This window comes from Aedes albopictus, chromosome 3 (assembly GCF_035046485.1).
Source record: "Aedes albopictus strain Foshan chromosome 3, AalbF5, whole genome shotgun sequence".
Classification (NCBI taxonomy): domain Eukaryota; kingdom Metazoa; phylum Arthropoda; class Insecta; order Diptera; family Culicidae; genus Aedes; species Aedes albopictus.
Window position 1 is genome coordinate 358,846,724 of NC_085138.1, and position 12,560 is coordinate 358,859,283.

The 12,560-nt window shown below is 41.2% G+C and overlaps 1 protein-coding gene across 1 annotated transcript; it reads right to left on the reverse strand.

Annotated features, from left to right (window-relative positions):
- Positions 1–8,569: 8,569 nt before the first annotated feature.
- On the reverse strand, positions 8,570–12,306 carry LOC109408813 (uncharacterized). The gene is made up of 2 exons (XM_029876288.2): positions 11,183–12,306; positions 8,570–11,024 (listed from the first exon to the last, which is right to left on the reverse strand). Exons 1-2 carry the CDS (start codon positions 12,098–12,100, stop codon positions 10,662–10,664), a joined length of 1,281 nt encoding a protein of 426 aa, XP_029732148.1. The 5' UTR covers positions 12,101–12,306; the 3' UTR covers positions 8,570–10,661.
- Between the last annotated feature and the right edge of the window lie 254 nt (positions 12,307–12,560).

The window sequence follows — 12,560 nt, forward strand, 5'->3', positions numbered from 1 at the left end:
TCTTGACAAACTTCGTACTGTCTATTGATTTTTTAAAGATATTCTCCACAAAATGTTGAGCCATATTTTCGCGTTTATCTTACTTTCCTGTCAATATTCTCAATCATTTTTTTTACACGAAGACGTATGAGTCATGGACCAGTTAAACAGCCCAGGAAACAGTGACAATGTGAATAAAGGCGAATACGTTGATCCATACCAAATTCAAATCGCGATTACGAACATCTTATGTAAGAATACCAGATACTAAGTTCCAATTCAAGATGTTCTAAAGAGCAGAGCATGTCTTTTTTACATTTACTGACTTGAACTATCTTATCAACACCGAAAATAGGATACACCGAGACAAATTGAAACGGGTGGGATAAGATGAACCAGTGAGTTATAGTAATGCTATCCAAGGTTAGAACAATTTGATTACCATAACACATACACGGCATACAATAAGACAAGGTAGGCTATTAATGGTAAACAACAGTTTTGGATGTAAACAAGTGACGTCATTTTTATCGTCCTATATGTTGATCAAAATGATTGGGACTTCTAGAACGTTTTATTCATGACTTTGAACGATTTGAACAACATCATTGAAAACCAAAACGGCATGTTTTGCGGAATGTATCACCTTCTAAATGATATAGAAAATGTGCCGTGCGTTTGATTGTGTATTATGCTCGTAAAAACCATTGTCAGTACATAACCGTTAAAAATGTCATGGCCTACTGAGGCATCTCAAAATGGTACCTAATGATAAAGTTTCTCACTAGTAGGTACCTTTCTATATCAAAGAAAATGGATTTGTCAACGGAAACAAAAATTCAATAAATGATGCCACCATAATTCCTAAACACAATGAAGACAAAAACTTGTTGAGTGTACGTGATTTTTCACTTTTTATGTGTTTTTGGCAGTTCTTTTGTGATATTTTTTAAAAAATACCCAAAAATCAAAATTTCATCAAGTAGTAAATCGTGAATAACTCTAAAACGGATAGAAAAAACGCAATGCTATCTTCGGCAAAGTTTTTCCTCATAAAATTTCCAATCTTTTTATGAAAATTGTTTTAAATTAGCATTAGGTTCAGATACTTTTTATGATGGGTAAAATGCACAGTATATCAAAAAATGACAAATTTTAGTAAATGCAAAAATTCAGTATCAAAAAGTTACCTGCAAAACATGTCGTAAATAATTTTTCCCAAGAAGTTTGGATCCATATCAAGCTGTAAAAAATATAAAAATAGTGGGTATTGCCAATTTTTGTACGGTAAAAAATATTTGTATGAAATTTATTACGAAAAATGGCCATTTTTCAAAAATCTCGCCGGGGCGACCTCTAAACGTCATTTCTGAAAGTTGCCGTCATACAAAAGTTTGTTTCTAACACCCTTAGCTATCATTTGCAGGGTGAGCCCCCAAGCTTTTTCACCATGTGCAATTTTGGGACAACCTAATGAATAACTAATGTACATATTTTAATAATTTCATCAGGATTTACTTGAAATTAGGGTGCCAACACTTCATTCAAGTACCGCATCTACTACAGCGGCGGCGATAAGGCAGAACGCGGAGTTGGCTTTATAGTGATCGGGAAGCAGATGAAGCGAGTTATTCGATGGAAGCCGATAAGCGACCGAATCTGTGTGTTGAGGATGAAGGGAAAGTTCTTCAACTACAGCCTGATCAGCATCTATGCGCCAACGAACGACACACCCGATGACATGAAGGATGAGTTCTATGAGAGCCTTGATAAGGCCTACGGAGAGTGCCCAAAACAAGATGTCAAAATAGTCATCGGAGATGCAAATGCGCAGATCGGCAGAGAAAGTTTCTTTCGGCCTGTCATTGGAACGGAAAGCCTTCATTCTGTTACCAACGATAATGGTCTGCGCCTTGTGACATTCGCTGCTGCTAGAGGGATGGCAATCAGCAGTACCTCCTTCGCACGTAAGAATATCCGAAAACACACCTGGCGACACCCGAGTGGTGACACTTGCTCCCAGATAGATCACGTGCTGGTCGACGGGCGACATTTCTCGGACGTCATAGATGTGAGGTCCTACAGAGGCCCGAACATCGACTTGGATCATTATCTTGTAGCCGCTAAAATTCGAGCGCGATTATCCAGCGTCACGAGTTCAAGAAACAACAGGGCGATGCGTTTCAATATCCAGCGCTTGTCAGCCGAAGGGGTTGCTGCACAGTACCATCAGAAGCTAGACGAGAGGATAGGAGAGACCAACGGATCTGGAGATGTCAACAGCTTATGGGGAATTATCCACGAAGCAGTGACAACAACAGCGCAAGAGGTGATTGGCAGAGATGGCATGCTCCTCAGAGTGCTGAGTGAGAAGATAAAAAAATACACAATACACACAGCCTGTCAGATGAGAAAGAGTGCGTGTAAAGAATAATCTTCTGTGTGGTCCGACTGCACGCGCTTGGCATCGTTGTCGCGTCACGCACGACGGTGAGCGCAGGAAAGCAAGAGAAAGTACAGTCCAACACACAGCTCACATCGCAGCGCTGCGCTACTCTGTACTGCCTAGAGCCTACAACTTGCAGCTCAGACAGCGCAGATGTGTAGCACATTCCTAAAAATGAGCGAAGCTCACGCAGAAGAAGTTTGAGCTCTGCGACGTCTCACGCAGCTGGTGTGGCAACTTACACATTCGCACTCTCACGCAAAGTTTTACGGCTGCGCGATGTGTGCTTGTTGCCGGTTCACATTCGTAGCAAAACAAAGCGGCGCACATTTTATTGAAGATGTGTATGCAAAGCTGTTTATCAGTGTATCTATGCCATCACGCAGAAGCCGGTCCACTCATTAATGAGCAAGATCTACTCAAATTTATATTCATCCCATGGCACTCCTAAAGTGAGCAAAGGGGGCCTTACTCATTTTTGAGCAAGTGCTTGAGAGCCAAAGCAGCATGAGTAAGCTTCACACATTGAAGCGTTTCGTCACCATTCCGGAAGAATGAGTAACCGTTACACATAAATGCGTATGCTTCGCTTGCTCTGAACATGTGTGATAGTTACTCATTTGACTAAATTAGTTATTTTTTGAAGGTTTTCGAATAAAAAACAGTAGTTTCTGTTAATTAAAAGTTTATTAGTATTTTAAAAATTAACATAAATTCTGTTGACGCATCATAAGTCGTCAAATTCGTGGCGGTTCCGCATCCGGTATTGTGTATCGATGACTGGATTAATTCATTGTCTGAATGTTCCAGCGATGCAGTTTATTGCCTAAATGAAATAAAAACCTAATTTAACAACTTATTTCAATTGATTATTAATTTATTACTTACTTTTGGAGATCATCCTTGCAACCATCACAACAAAAACTTTTCTTTTTATTTTTTTTTTTGTTGAAAAAATTAACAAACGCTCGATTTTGGAGCGTTTGTCAACACAAGCCAAGAGCTCAAAAATGTGTAACTGGCCATCAGCTCACGGCGTGAGTAAGCCGTACACATAATTTTCACGCATTCTCCCGGATTTGCAGCTATGCTCCACAGTGAGTAACTGTTACTCATGCGATGAGTGAAGCAGTTTAAGCGTGATCTCTGGTGATTGGTACCGCTCAGCGCGTAATGGTTGGTTTGACGAGGACTGCCAACGAGTGACGAACGAAAAGAATGCCGCCAGAAGTCGAATGCTAGTGGCCGGTACCCGGCAGAACAGAGAACGGTACAGGGTTGCAAGAGCAGAAGAGAAACGCGCTGAAGCGCAGGAAAGTATGGACAGGAACGATATGCGGAGGTTTTATGCAACTGTCAATGGCGCGCGGTACAAGACTGCGCCAGTGCCCGCCATATGCAATGACCGGGAAGGAAATTTGCTGACAGACAAAGCAATGGTGGCAGCCAGGTGGAAGAAGCACTTCGAAGATTTGTTGAATGGTAGCAGCGAAGGAGCACCCAGGAACAGGATTAACATAATGGATGACAGTCAAGCAGTGGAACCACCAACACTGGATGAGGTTAAAAAGGCCCTTAATGAGCTGAAAAACAGCAAGGCTGCTGGGAAGGACGAAATCCCGGTCGAACTTCTTAAGCACGGAAGTGAGCAGCTACATCAATCAATCCACCAGATTGTTATAAAAATTTGGGAGGATGAAGAATTGCCCACCAGTTGGTTGGATGGCCTCATATGCCCAATCTACAAGAAAGGGCACAGACTGGAGTGTGCCAATTACAGAGGGATTACCCTTTTAAATTCGGCGTATAAGATTCTGTCGCGTGTCCTGTTCAACAGACTGCGACCTCTTGAGGAGTCCTTCGTCGGCGAATACCAGGCTGGTTTTCGTGAGAGCCGATCAACGATGGATCAAATGTTTACCCTGCGGAGGATCCTAGATAAATTTCGGGAATATAACTTTCAGACTCACCATCTGTTCATTGATTTTAAAGCAGCGTACGATTCAGTGAAAAGAAATGAGCTTTGGCAGATAAGGTCAGAACATGGTTTTCCGGCGAAACTAATTAGGCTGATACGCGCAACGCTGGATAGATCAAAATCAAGTATTCGGATCGCGGACGAAGTGTCTACGTCGTTTATGACCTTGGATGGATTGAAGCAGGGGGATGCTCTTTCAAATTTATTGTTCAACATTGCACTCGAAGGAGCGATTAGGAGGTCAGGCGTGCAGAGGAATGGCTCTATCATCACACGGTCGCACATGCTCCTCGGTTTTGCGGACGATATTGATCTCATCGGCATCGATCGTAGGGCAGTGGAGGAAGCTTATGCTCCTCTGAAGAGAGAGACAGCGAGGATAGGCTTGACGATTAACTCTACCAAGACGAAGTACATGATAGCGGGTAGAGACAGAAGCAGGCCTAGTGGTGTTATTGTTGAGGTAGTGATTGATGGGGAAGTGTTTGCAGTTGTTGAAGAATTTGTTTATCTTGGAACACTTGTGACATGTGACAATGACGTTTCCCGTGAAGTGAAAAGGCGTATTGCAGCTGCGAATAGGGCCTTTTACGGATTGCGTAGCCAGCTTAGGTCCCGTAACTTGCAAACGCAAACAAAATTCGCTCTGTATAAGACGCTGATTCTTCCGCTTGCCCTCTACGGTCACGAAGCGTTGACGTTAAAGGAGGTAGACCGAAAAGCTTTTGGAGTTTTTGAGCGCAAAGTGCTGCGACAACTTTCGACAGTTGGCACCACGCGTCGAAGTCGAACGCCGCGGCTTAACATCGAACAGCTGCGTAACGTAGAAGTGGCTCAAGACAACGCGCAGCAGTTAGCAGTGGCCCTACTAGCAACGGAAGAGCAGCTTGGCGCAGCTACACTTAAAGATGGCTGGAGGGACATCCGATCCGCCATAGGAAGTACCTCGGCTACAGCACTAGGCTTCGCGACTCTGAATCACAGAAACGACTGGTACGACGGCGAATGTGAACAGTTGAAAAACGAGAAGAATGCAGCATGGGCGAGAATGCTGCAACACCGTACGAGAGCGAATAAGACACGTTACAAACAGGCAGAACTAACTAACAAGCGGAACAGGCAGAACTCAGTCTTCCGGATGAAGAAGCGCCAGCAGGAAGAACGAGATCGCGAAGCGATGGAAGAGCTGCACCGCGCTAAGGACACACAAAAATTCTACGAGAAGCTGAACCGCTCGCGCAGAGGCTTTGTGCCACAAGCCGATATGTGCCGAGATAATTACGGGAATATTCTCACGAGCGAGCGTGAGGTGGTCGAGAGGTGGCGGCAGCATTACGATGAGCACCTCAATGGCGACGTTGCAAGTACCGAAGGTGGTGTGGTAACAGATCTAGGAGTATGTGCGCAGGACGAAAGACTTCCGGCCCCTGACCTCCAAGAGATTGAGGAGGAGGTTGGCCGGTTGAAAAACAACAAAGCCGCTGGAGCAGATCAACTATAAAGCGAGCTTCTATAATACGGTGGAGAAGCACTGGTGAGAGCACTACACTGGGTCATTACCAAGATTTGGGAGGAGGAAGTATTACCGGAGGAATGGTTGGGAGGTATCGTGTGTCCCATCTACAAAAAGGGCGACAAGTTGGATTGCGGGAACTATCGCGCGATCACACTCCTGAGCGCTGCCTACAAGATACTCTCTCAAATATTATGCCGCCGTCTATCACCGATTGCAAGAGAGTTCGTGGGGCAATATCAGGCTGGATTTATGGATGAACGCGCTACAACGGACCAGATGTTGCAGAAATGCCGCGAATACAACGTGCCCACACATCACTTGTTCATCGATTTCAAATCGGCGTATGATACAATCGATCGAGGACAGCTATGGCAGATTATGCACGAATACGGATTCCCGGATAAACTGATATGATTTATTAAGGCGACGTTGGATCGAGTTATGTGCGTAGTTCGAGTATCAGGGACACTCTCGAGTCCCTTCGAATCTCGCAGAGGGTTACGGCAAGGTGATGGTCTTCCCGAGCAAAGTCTGATAGCAAATTGAAAACTAATTTTGATGTTGTGATATTGCAAATTTTGATAACTCAGGTTGTTGTCGTTTTGGTCGTTTTAACGGTTAAAACATCAAAAATGAGAGCAGAAAAATGTTCCAGTGACAGCAAATGGAAAACAATTCCTGCTGTCAATGATAGCAAATTGATAACTGTTTTTGTTATCAGCGCTAGAAAATTGAAAAATCGTTAAAGGTAGAGTTTTTCGGTTGATATCAAATAATAAATTTAATAATACAATTGCACTAATGATATATCCCTAGAATTACTTTACATAATTTACTAAAAGATTTAAAAACTATTGTAACACTTAATATTTACATTAATTTAAAATGGCAGCAAACCGAAAGCAAAATTTGAAATCAAATTAAGTAGAGATAAAATGATATCAAAATATGGTATCAATTTGTTGCTTAATACAAATAATGTTTTCGATTTGCTGTAATTTTGTTGTTGGACTTTGCTCGGGTTTCGTGCTTGCTGTTCAACATCGCTTTAGATAGAGGGTGTAATCAGGAGAGCGGGGATAAACACGATTGGAACGATTTTCACGAAGTCCGTTCAGCTGCTTGGTTTCGCTGATGATATTGATATTGATAGCTCGTAAATTTGAGACGATGGCGGAAACGTACATCCGACTAAAGAGTGAAACCAGGCCAATCGGATTAGTTATTAATGTGTCGAAGACAAAGTACCTGATGGCAAAGGGCTCCAGGGAGGAATCACCGCGCCCGCCACCCCAAATTCATATCGACGATGATAAAATCGAGGCAGTTGAAGAATTCGTGTACTTGGGCTCACTGGTGACCGCCGACAACGACACCAGCAGAGAAATTCAGAGGCGGATTGTGGCAGAAAATCGTTCTTACTTTGGACTCGAATAAAGTTCGCCGTAACACGAAGTTAACCATCTACAAAACGCTGATTAGACCGGTCGTCCTCTATGGGCACGAAACATGGACCCTGCGTGCAGAGGACCAACGCGCCCTTGGAGTTTTCGAACGGAAGGTGTTGCGTACCATCTACGGCGGAGTGCAGATGGAAGACGGGACTTGGAGAAGGCGAATGAACCACGAGCTGCATCAGCTGCTGAGAGAACCAACCATCGTCCACACCACGAAAATCGGGAGGCTACGGTGGGCGGGTCACGTCATCAGGATGTCGGATAGCAACTCGACTAAAATGGTTCTCAAGAGTCATCCGAACGGTACAAGAAGACGTGGAGCGCAGCGAGCTAGGTGGGTCGATCAAGTGGAGGACGATCTGCGGACCCTACGCAGAGTGCGGAACTGGAGACAAACAGCCATGGACCGAGTGGAATGGAGGCGGCTACTATGTACAGCACAGGCCACCCCGGCCTTAGCCTGATCGGTAAGGTAAGTATGTACTTATATGCTGTCGAAATCGTATGTTTCGCTGTTTCTTCAAAATAATGCAGCAAGTTGCTAAGTCCTCACTTTCTGTCTAACATACCACTGACTGTAGCGTATTTCCTGACTGTTCTTTCCAAATACCTTACAACGATTGCGACTTACCTCACCACTCAGCCAACACACGATCGCATATGATGTTGAATATGATGCAAAAGTGGAGGCGATATGCGTACTCTTTACTCGCAGGTAAATGGAAGCATGTACGATTGTACACATATGGCCTCCACTTTAGCATCCTATTTTACATCGTATGCGACTTCGTGTTGGCTGGGCAAAGTATCACCACAGACATCTGTGGTATGTGGTATCACTGTGGTATCACTGTCCAATGTGGCAGCACCAGCGCATCACACTGACTGGATGGATGACGGACACATCACTGAATCGTGTACAATACTGATGGTTGCGAGGGGAAGGAAGCTAGAAATATTATGTGCTGTTTGCTCCCCACAGTATGGAACTAAACAGAAAAGAATTCTTCAGTTGAATTCATGCTTAAAAAGTTTATCTACCAAGATACGTTGTAATGGCACGCAGAAGGTAACAACTGTCATCGGAATTGGAGAAAGGTTAAGTTGAGTTTTTAAACGCATTATAACGATATATTTTATTTTGATTTTTTTTATTAAGATTTGCTTTACTTAAAATGCACAAAGTACTCTTCTATTTAATGACACTACTTTTATACCAAGTACTCCTACGGCTACTTTTAAAACTGGTAACTTTTTCAACTGTTTTACCAAATTAAATCCCCAGTCTTTGAATCAAGAACGGTTTTTATCTACATTCCCGACGTTTCGGCAAAGGCCCCGAAACCGATAGACGGTAGACACTACGACCCTTGAAAAAGGCCAAATCCCCAGGCCGAAACGTCGGGAATGTAGATAAAACCCGTTCTTGATTAATCCCCATAGTGCGTGCAATGATCAAAGCAATTGGGGATTTTCCGACGGATTTCTGCTATGATTTCCGAAATTTTCCGCCTACAGCTTCTACAATACATGTGATTGGGGATACTCAAAATAACTGGGACAGGTAAAATTGTCACTTTTCAAAAAATGTTCAACTCACTCTAACTTTTCGAAAAGGGCATCAAATATTCTCAAATTTTTACTGTAAGTTCATCAAGTAGTTGTGTGTCAGTAGTCAAAATTTGGTAAAAATCGGGCCATTCTACAAGAAGTTATAAAGGTTCTAGAAAAAGATATAATTACACTAGTTTACAAAATAAAACGAAAGTCGTGAACTTCTGTCAATGACCAGAATTTTTGAAGCACAATATAGCGCTGATTTCGAAACCGACCTTCAAAAAATTTTAAGTCGAACAGTTTTTGAGTTTAAGCTCATTATCGAGTTTTGTAACTTTTCTAAATAAGTAATTTGCTAAATTCAAATATATTGCGTTTTGTTCAACCAATTTTTAATCCTTTTCCATAAATTAAAAACTGAATACAATACCATTCGATCATCTGAATACAGGTTTTGCGTCAGATTGATGAAATTCAAGACATAGGTGAGTTTTAGGGACAATCTCCTTAAATTTTAGCTAAATTCCCAAAAAATTTTGAAGAAATGTATTTTTTTCAATAAGAAAAAAACAATTTAAAATTTCTTTCTCGACGTTTATTTGACATATCATATGTAGGCGAGTTACAGTAAAAATTTCAGCTCAATCGGAGCATTGATTACGGAGAATGAGATGTGTGAAGTAAGCGACTTTGCTTAAAAATAGAACAAAAATCGATTTCGAATCATCAACTTTGTATGGAAAGTCGAAAAAAATTCCGCTCTACTGTAATTTTTTTCAATCGCGTTTTCGAACTCAGGGCATGATTCTACACCAAAAATGATCATCAGCTTACCGAGTTCAAAAATGCTGTAAACTAGTGTTATCCGATAGCCAACTTTGAGTTGTTATATCTCCGGATTCAATGAACCGAATGCAATGAAATTTTGATCATTTATGACTTACATAATGAGCTATCTAAAACTTTTGACTTAACTTAATTTTTTTTTATATTTATTTTAACGACCTTTTAACCAAAAATGGTCATTCAGGTCAAAACTTAAAATTCTTTACACGAAAGAAAATTATTACGATAAGATTATTTTTATAATATAACACCAATTTATCCAAAACTTCATCATCGCTCCAAAATTCGAGATAGTAATTATAGTTCATTTAAATTCCTTCTAATTGATTTGAATATATTTATGTTTTAAAGGAAAGCAACCAAATAGCCGGCAATAAATTGAAAAAGTAATGGGATGTACATATATGAAAAATATATAAATTTACTAAAAAAAACATAGAGTAAATGAAATTGCCATAACTTTTTTTCTTATTAATAATTTCAAATAAGGTCAACTGTTTTTCAAAGTTCATTATATTAGTCATAAATGATCAAAATTTCATTGCATTCGGTTAATTGAATCCGGAGATATAACAGCTCAAAGTTGGCTATCGAATAATTATACCTTTTTCTAGAACCTTTATAACTTCTTGTAGAATGGCCCGAATTTTACCAAATTTGAACCACTGATACACAACTAGTTGATGAACTTACAGTGAAAATTTGAGAATATTTGATGCCCTTTTCGAAAAGTTACAGCGAGTTGAACATTTTTTGAAAAGTGAAAATTTTACCTGTCCCAGTTATTTTGAGTATCCCCTGTATCAATTAAAAACATATTTTGGGTTGATTTCATCGAAACTATTTTTGTTGGCCTTCAGATGATAAACATGTTCATCAGAATCATTCTAAATTTAAATCGACCGTACAACTTGTTTCTTTTCGTGTACAGAAGCTTCCGAAAAGGCCAGGATCGTCTCCCTCATGGATGAGTGAAAATGGACAAAGTGCTTCAATAATTGACAGTTTTATCAAGTAGTTGAAAGCTCTGTGAATTTGTTCTTTAACCGTTGGGCAAACGATGATGTGGTGTACCTGAGTGATTATCTTCATGCTGCAGACATTTGGAAAAACTTCATATAGATTGGCCGCGTAATCCTCGTCATTAAAATAAGAATCATCCACATGAAACTGCAGTTCTCTGACGCTATTGAATGGCTTATATGGTTCCAATGAAGACAAACAAAGACGGTTGGTCTTGAAAATCTGGAAAATAACAAAAAAATATTAGGGCCGATTTCTTCACGTCGGCTTAATCGGGAAGCCAGGCTTACCCATATAGTTAAACCTGGTTTAACGCATAAGCCAGGGTGAAGAAATCGGCCCTTAGAGTTGCAATGTGTTTTAGTGTAATCATCAATTACCTGAAGGTTTGGCAAATTATGCAAGCACTTCAACGCACCGCCTTCGAAACCATCGGTTCTTATGTCTAGTGTTTCCAGTTTAGGACAGCTGTGGCATATGGCTGCAAGCGTGGATTTAGTAATGATAAAACCCAAATGAACTGCCTTCAACTCCTTTAAGCCTTGGAATAGCTGATACAGTCTATAGCCATTGTTATTGTATGGTTGTAGTCGTAGCTTGAGAACAGCCAGTTTTTCGAATCGCAGCTCTTTACTGGGAAATACATCACAACACATGTACAGATACAAAGACCTTAGCTGGTTTGAACAGCGTTCCAACACCTCGAACACCCGCACATTCTTGCTGTAGGCATGGGATGATATACTCAAACGCTGCATGTTCGGCGCCATTCGTAGTACATCAAACTGGTCACTTTCCAGTACATCATCTTGCCAGAACCTCACTCCCACATCATGCAACCTGCTCAAAACTGGAAACTCCAGTGGTTCATTTGGAAGGTCTTGCATTACTATCACACCAGTCGTCATTCTCTTTAAATTAGGCATCCTTTCTGCCAATTCCTTTAACTGCGCTGCCGTACAGCGGTCATTCATTGTGAATCGTTCTATCGTCGTCCCAAATTTATCCAAAATGCCCACGATGGTTGTAAACGAATCAGGATACATATACCACACCGCGACGTTTCGATAACATCTTGCACAATTCTGCATTACTTCCTGAATTGCCTCCCGATGATTTTTAAAGTTTATGCAAAGTTGAACATTGGCTAACAACGGTACAGAGAATGCTTCCTGCTCCCAAAGGCGGCAAACCAATGCGGCCGTTTTGCGATCTTTCAGAGGAAGATAGCTGAATATTTCCCGCAGAACGTAATTCGAAAGGCTGTTGATGTGCAGATGACAATCGGACGAAGCCATTATTGTTGATGGAAACACGTTTACAACCGGCACACCAGTGACGACAGCAAGACTGATCCGATAGAACTGACGGCGTGAAGGAGCGGTTCTATACTATTTCCCGGAAAGACATTTCCCGGAAATCATTTCCCGGATACCCCATTTCCCGGAAAGACATTTTCCGGAATAACCCATTTCCCGGAAAACCATTTTCCGGAATGCTACATTTCCCGGAATGCGTCATTTCCTGGAAAGGCAATTCTAAGAAAACCAGAGACCTCAGAAGATATTTTAGAATCTTTAAGCATGATCTGGTTTCTTGTTTCTTATTACGACCAATTTTATCAGTAGATAATCAATTTCCAGAAAATCGAGCCTTTAAACAATTTTATATTTTTTTTTCAAGATTGTAGAACTTAATACATTAATGGAACTCAAATTCTTGTTTCAGTTCTCCTAACAAAGTAGAGCCATCATCGTT

Excerpts from the sequence above, each read along its gene's own strand:
- LOC109408813 (XM_029876288.2), bottom strand. The coding sequence starts at position 12,100 with ATGGCTTCGTCCGATTGTCATCTGCACATCAACAGCCTTTCGAATTAC. Across the intron at positions 11,025-11,182 it reads ATAATTTGCCAAACCTTCAG|ATTTTCAAGACCAACCGTCT; the intron begins GTAATTGATGAT and ends GTTATTTTCCAG.